Here is a 7,414-nt window from a genome sequence, read left to right on the forward strand (position 1 = left end):
TGGGTGGATCAAGGGTAGGCTTTTGACCTAGTAGATTAGTTTGGTCTTGTAGATTGTAGTTATTGACTTGTTTTTTAGTGCCATGAGGTCCATTTGTGTTCATTGTGTCCTTGGAACTGGTATTGGGGGGGGGGGGTTAGTGGTTTTGATTTTTTGTGTTGGTTTGGGGAAAATTGTGTTTGTTCAATTTGTTATTACCGTTGTTTTTACCGTATGAGACCGATTTCCATTGAGTTTGTTGGTTATCTTCCTTAGTGGATATGTTTAGCTTGTCATGAGGTTTCTTGGAGGTTGAAGGTGTTGTAGAGCAATAGTGTAGGTTATGATCTAGACAACCACATTTTATACATATATAATAGAAAAATCATCGTAGTGTATTAATTGGGTGTGATTTCCTAGTAAGATTTCGGAAGGAAGGGTTTTTTCTAGCGGTGCTAAGATACAGAGCCTAGCATATCGGCCTCTTGATGTATGTTCTGTACATGTGTCCACTTTTATGAGTGATCCAATGACATTTGCAATTTTTTTGAGGATTTACAAGTCGTAGTATTCAGTGGGTAGTTCTTGGAGACGGATCCATACATTAGTAAAATTTGAGTGTGGTAAGGCTGGATTAAATTTGGGTTTCCACTGACGTATGGAGAAGTATTGAGATCCTACGAACCAAGGTCCCTTTTGGTATACTTTGTTGTAGTTATCAATATTTTGGAATTTGATGAGGTTAAAATCGTAACCTAGGTCTATGAATTGAAGAGTTTCATCCAGTTGCCAAATGAGCTTAATTTGGTCTTAAGGTTTGTATAGGACATTTTTTTGCCTAGCAGTTTGATAATAATAGATTGTTGCCAAGGTCGGTATAGCCTTAACTTGTTATTTGTGGATATGGGTATAAAACATAGGTGTTTAGTTGGGTTGGAATTTCCTTCTTCTAGTGATAATTTGTTTAAGAATTCTGCTTCTAGGGTGTTGTTGATTGGTGGAGGGAGGGGGGGAGGGGGGAGACAGTGTCTCTGAAGCTTACATTGCTTGTATTTATTGTTGAAGTGCTGAGTTCCTTATCTATATTCATAGCTTCTTTAGGTTTATTGATGTTGCAATTGAGTTGGTCCCTCTCTTGATCTGATAATTGGATTTCGGAAGATTCCTTCATGGATCAATTTTTAACCTATGAGAATATGGGGAAAGGTACTTTACTACTTCGTTCAACTTGATTTATATGATAATCTTATTGTTTTCAATTGTTCAGATTATTGACATTGTTTAATCTTTAGTAATATTGTTCTTTAACATTCACAACTTCTAGAATAGTATTTTTTTTCTTTTCAATTTTCAACATTTTAAATATAATTTTTCCCTTATCGTGCTAATTTTCAAGTATAATTTTAGTATTTTATTTCATTATGATTAATGCTATATAAATATCAAATTAACATCTTGAATTTTATATCCAATTAAAGCAAAAATACGATAACTAGTTATGAGTTTATATGAAAAAGTTCTTCTTTTTTTAGATCTTTACTGCTAAAGAGGATACAAACAAATAAAAATCTAAGATATGCAATAAATGATATTATATTCAGAGTAGTAATTTCATTATTTTCAATTTTTGATAAAGTTTGTTTATAAACGTCTCTCGTACCTTAGACCTAAAGTGCACTATTATCAAATAATGGAAAGATTATTAGTGTATTCCATAAATCATGACTCTTTTGGCTAATAACTGATAACAGCAAAGCATACACCTGGCCATTAAACAATCAACACATGTTACTTTATTTAACTAGAATTATTAGTAATTAATTATAGTTAACTAGTTTTAGATATATTAAATATAATAATACTCTACTAAAATAATTAACTTTTTCACATCTCTGTTATGCTAACAGTAACGTCAAATTAACGGTACTTTCTTGTTTCTGTGCTACCAAGGCCATCATCGACCATTACCAACATAATTTTTTCCTTCTACTTGCTGTAACCCAATCTTAACGGACAATTATTTTAGGCTTTTTCTCTGTTATAGTGAACGTTGAATGGTCAAAAAATTGCTATAAAAGGATATACATACACAAATAGATGCATATACAAAATACATATGCGTGCACACACATCTATATAAAAGTGTATGTATATATGCGTATAGCTGGATATACGCGTTTTGTGTACAAATATATGAAAAAGGAAATTCCTATTGCAAAAATATAGCAACCCCATCTTTTCCTATTTTATCTCTGTTGTGACAATATAAAAATGCCTAAAGTTGCAACAACAAAAAAAACACCAGAGAATTTGTTTCCATCGAAAATTATTCGTGGAACAAGAGGTTTTGATTTGTAAGGTATGAAATCTTTAGGGTTCAAGAAAATGATGCTCCGTTAATTTGTTTCAAAACAAAAAAACAAAGAAACTTTCTCAAATTAACGTTGATATTCTTCATTTTCAGTTATAATATGTTGTCAATATTCATATATTAATTTGTGATTATAGGAATTGAATCTTAGAATTCTGATTGCTGTCTGGGTTTTAAGGGTTTTTTTTTTCTCGGATGCAATTTACATCAATATAATTAAACAATAGGCTAATGTTTTTAAATATCTTACATTGTATGCATATTTTGTCCTAATTTTTTTTTTATATTTTATAAAGTCTCACAAAATTTTTCTTTGACTTATTTGTAGAAGAAGCATGGAACATACAAAATTGCAATGTCTATGCCTGCTCATTTGTTCCTTGATTGTGCTAAATGGAAAAACTGTACTTGGAGGGAACCAAACATCAAATGAAAATCTTGGCATGGTTGATATAACTATTCTAGAAAGCGCAGTGTCGAAAGGAGCTGGTAAAATTCCTTTTTCTTCATAATGCATTAGTGTATATGCATGTAGGGTGTGGAGCTATAGGAACGAATTGCTTGGTGAAAATTCTGCCTCACATGTGATAAAATATTTCGTTATTTAACCAACGTTAATATCATATGTTATGAGCATATATAACCATATTAATGATATTTGGATTTTTATATGCTTTTAGTTTGCTTGGATGGATCCCCACCAGCATTCTATTATGACAAGGGACATGGAGAAGGAGCTAATAATTGGATTATCTACTTTAGGGTATGATCTATATATGGAAATAATTGTTTCATTTAAAACTTGGAGCATTGTGCAAAATCTTATCTGATTTTGTATCTTATAATCTTAATTAATTCTTACTTTCATATTGCATTATTAAGGGAGGAGAATGGTGCTATAACGTTTTAGACTGCCTCAATCGCACAAAGACAGAAAAAGGTTCCTCAAAACTTGCTCCAAAACAAAGATCATTTTATGGAATACTTGGCAACAATAAAACAGAGAATCCAGGTAAAATAAACTTAGTATTTACAATATCACTAAATCATATTATCATTTCTAAATATTCTCATTTAACTATCTTATGTTTAAAATTTTAGATTTCTACAATTGGAATAGAGTCATGGTTATATATTGCGACGGATCATCGTTCACAGGAGACGTTGAAATAGTTGACCCGGTATATCATCTTTAAGCTCAGCTTCTCACATATTCTTATACATTTTGAAAGGACTCGGAGTATTTACTCTTTTAATATTACTTCTTTTAATATTACTTGAAATCCTCACCAATCCGAAAACAATTTGTCGATCTAGATTAATTAATTATGCAGTTTTCTAATAATATGCTAATGTTTATCAGGTCACTAACCTTCATTTTAGAGGCGCGAGGGTTTTTCATGCATTGATCGAACATTTCTTGGTGATAGGGATGAAGGATGCGAAAAATGTATGTCACTGTAGTATCAGTAACTCGTTAATACAAAACAAGTGTTTTTGTGAAAAATATTTTGTTTTTTTTAAAAAATAACCTTCGTTATACCAAACAAATAATATTTCTCAAATGTTTTACGATTTTCTACTATTGTTTTGGCAGGCAATTCTCTCAGGTGGTTCGGCTGGAGGACTGCCTGCTTTACTACACTGTGATCGTTTTCGAGCTCTTCTTCCTAATTCAGCTAGAGTAAAGTGTCTTGCAGATGGTAGTTATTTTCTTCACAAGTAAGAATTAACCTAAGAGCCAGTATTATATACTGATATCGTAATTTTCTTTTATACAATTACTATAATTTAACTGACAGTACATTCGTCTATTTTCAAATTGTCATATCAGACTTTCTATGAGAAGTTACATGTTGTAGGTTAACTTAACATGGAGATGGCGTAAATAAATAGTTATACATTATCAATGCGCGTAACATAAAATCTAGTTGTAATTAATAGTAGTGCTATTAGATGAATTACAGTGTTGTTAATTTGTGTAACAGGAAAAACATGAAGGAAATACCATTCATGGATATTGTCAATGAAGGACTGATTACCTTACATGTACAATTTCTCTTCCTTCTTTCTATTTTGTCACTCTTTTTCTTTAGTGCCATACTTACTTCCATTATCAATCCTTACAATTACTCTCCTCTGTCTCATTTTATATGATGCTCTTTAATTGGACATGAAATTTTAAAAAAAAATTCAAACTTGTTATCTAAAATAAAATATAAAATTTTTGCGTGACTATAAATTATTTCATTGAAATAAAATATAAAGTAATAAGTTTAAAGTTAAATTACTTCTAAATATAGAAAAAATTTATTGTTTTTGAAAAAAATTAAAAAAGAAAGTGCATCACGTAAATTGAGAGAGAATACTATTCAATATTATTTGTTGTGATTTTTTATTTTTATATTCTAAATCAGCATTCAGCCAAGATGTTGCCATCATCCTGCACTTCAAAAATGAGACCATCATTGGTAAGAATCCATTCTCATTCAAGGGTTTTACTGAATTATAATTTGAAACTAATGCTATGTTTAATGAATTTGCAGTGCCTTTTTCCACAGTATTTTCAACAAGAAATCCAGACACCATTTTTCATAGTCAACTCAATGTTTGACACATTTCAGGTCAACTCAATTATCCATTAAGTGCATGAAAAAAATCAAAATTAGAATTTGGTATCTATGTTATCTTTTAATATAGAGTTTTTAATTTCTTAATATTGTATCTTATATACTGAATTTGCATTAACAATCTTTTATCTTCGAATGTAATCAGATAAACAAGACTTTTCCTGGTTATTACGAAGACCTTAATAACAATACGTGCTCAGCTACTCTTGTTAAAACTTTACAAGGTTAGTGATGCAAGTTCAAGTCCAAACTTCATATTCTATTTATTAAAGAATTATCCATATAAAAGGGTAGCTCGGTGCACAAAACGCATCCTGTATTCACGTAGGGTTAGGGAAGGGCCGCATCTCAAGGAGTGTGATGTAGATATCCTAATGCAAGTATTAGGGCCCGTTTGGCCATAAAATATTTTTACTTTTTTCTCGATTTTTTTTATTTTTTTTGAAATCAGTGTTTGATCATAAAATTTTAATTTTCACTTGAAAATGAATTTTGAATTTTTTTCGAAAATTCAATCAAAATTTTCACTTCAGATCACTAACAAAAGTTCAAAATAGTCCAAAACTGTATTCATCTCCAAACACAACTCTGATTTCACATATCATTTTCAGTTGAAAAAAAAAATTATGTTTTTTCGAAATCTTACAATTCTTATGTCCGAACGCCCACTTAGTGGCTGCTTCCACGGCTCTAACCCCGTGACATTTAAGCCATACGAAAATAACTTTACCGTTGCTCTAAAGCTCCCCTTCATCTATATACCCAAGTCGAATTTGGATTCAATTAATTATGAATTAAATGCGTGAAATTCATTAAATTTGGAAAACCTCATGCAATTTTTGTTGTTTCATTTCAGATTTCAAACAGGAATTCTTAAATGCATTACCCAAACAAAGTAATTGTTCTTCATCTAGAGGAATGTTTATTGACTCTTGCTTAATTCATTCCCAAATATTAAGTGGTGTTGGTTGGAATGGCTTCACGGTACATAATAAGGTAAATCAACTTCAACTTTAGGTGTAGATGATTTTTGGTTGTGCATTCTGTACTCAACATAAAATAGGGTTGCACTTCACACTTTATGTATTTGTTAAAACTCATAATATAGTTTACTATTTTCACTCACCTCTTTTTCTCAACCACTCATTAACTATGTGTTGATTATTTGTGACTCAACTAATGAAAAATATACAAGAAAGTCACTTTTCTTTATTTTATACCGGCAAAGTCACTCTATGAGGAAAATTAGTACGTAAGTTTTATGAATTTGTAATTTCAAAAATATAATAAATTAAATGTTAAGAACTTTAAAGTTTGAGTCCATCAAGTTTAAATTCTTCATAAGCCTTTAATGATAAGTGCAAGTAACTGTTTCTTGTAAATTTATAATGATGAATTTAACAACCTAAAAAAAGACAAACAACTTATTATAACTGGTTAAACTATACTATTAATGTAAAGATTTCATTACAATGTCAATAGCTAAGTTGTGTATGTGTGTTTGTATTTTTTTATCAGACAATTGCAGAAGCATTTAGCAACTGGTACTTCGACCTGAGTCCTGTCCAATTGATAGACACACCAGACATGCCACTGAATTGTTACAAATTCCCCTCTATTACAAGCTTTTGCACCTAAAATGTCCAGAAAGTTGTTTAACACTCCAGGTCACTGAAACGAACACAAGGCTTCAGCAAGTCACTTGATGTAGGACGAGCTACTCTACAGTAATCTTAAAAGCGCCTACTTTTCTATCTTTTTTAAGCTTTCACATTGAGCCAATCTTATTCAGCGGATTGTGACTTTTTCACTTGAGTATAGAAAAGTGACATTCTTCTTATTTTAACAAAATCTCAAATGTACTAATTGTAAGGAGCAATGATATATGCATTTAATTTTGTGAACTTTTGATTGTTTCTTAATCATGCCCAACATGTTGATTTAGCAATTAATTGAAGAATATTCAGAAAAAACGTAAAAACTTCCTAGAACATAGTGGGGGTAATTTTTTTTTTTTATATATAAAAAGTGGGGTATAAAATCCTAAAAAAATAGTAATTACACTATAAAGATCTTTATTAAGTTCTACAGAATTCACAAACTCATTATTGCATCTGCAGACTGCCTAAGACAATATAATCCCATAATCCATCTCAAACTGTTAAATAAATCATTAAATTAAAGGTTTTAAATTAGAAAGTACATACATTTCAGTATCACTATATAATTTATATTACATAATCTAACCTACTATGAGAAGCTGGAGGATTTACGATTGGAGAAATTGTGGATAAGGTCATACTCAAATGGAAATATACTTTCACCCTTTTCACATTTTTCATTAATCTGTTCTTGAGTAAAATCCTTAAATAAATCCCATCCATATTCCACATAATCATCCCGGCATTGTAGATAGCAAAATAATTTCTTGTCT

At 30.6% G+C, this 7,414-nt stretch overlaps 1 protein-coding gene across 1 annotated transcript; it reads left to right on the forward strand.

Annotated features, from left to right (window-relative positions):
- The first annotated feature begins 2,270 nt into the window (after window positions 1–2,270).
- On the forward strand, window positions 2,271–6,884 carry LOC107768540 (pectin acetylesterase 7-like). Its single transcript, XM_016587669.1, has 13 exons — window positions 2,271–2,338; window positions 2,679–2,839; window positions 3,031–3,113; window positions 3,233–3,362; window positions 3,452–3,531; window positions 3,714–3,800; window positions 3,948–4,072; window positions 4,339–4,399; window positions 4,768–4,821; window positions 4,897–4,974; window positions 5,126–5,204; window positions 5,837–5,976; window positions 6,499–6,884. Exons 2-13 carry the CDS (start codon window positions 2,686–2,688, stop codon window positions 6,616–6,618), a joined length of 1,191 nt encoding a protein of 396 aa, XP_016443155.1. The 5' UTR covers window positions 2,271–2,338; window positions 2,679–2,685; the 3' UTR covers window positions 6,619–6,884.
- Window positions 6,885–7,414: the final 530 nt, after the last annotated feature.

Source organism: Nicotiana tabacum, chromosome 5 (assembly GCF_000715075.1).
Source record: "Nicotiana tabacum cultivar K326 chromosome 5, ASM71507v2, whole genome shotgun sequence".
NCBI lineage: Eukaryota > Viridiplantae > Streptophyta > Magnoliopsida > Solanales > Solanaceae > Nicotiana > Nicotiana tabacum.

Bases quoted from the DNA above. Each gene is read 5' to 3' on its own strand.
- LOC107768540 (XM_016587669.1), top strand. From the start codon at position 2,686: ATGGAACATACAAAATTGCAATGTCTATGCCTGCTCATTTGTTCCTTG. The intron at 3,532-3,713 runs GTATATCATCTT...AATGTTTATCAG, and splicing joins ACGTTGAAATAGTTGACCCG to GTCACTAACCTTCATTTTAG. The intron at 4,822-4,896 runs GTAAGAATCCAT...ATGAATTTGCAG, and splicing joins CAAAAATGAGACCATCATTG to TGCCTTTTTCCACAGTATTT.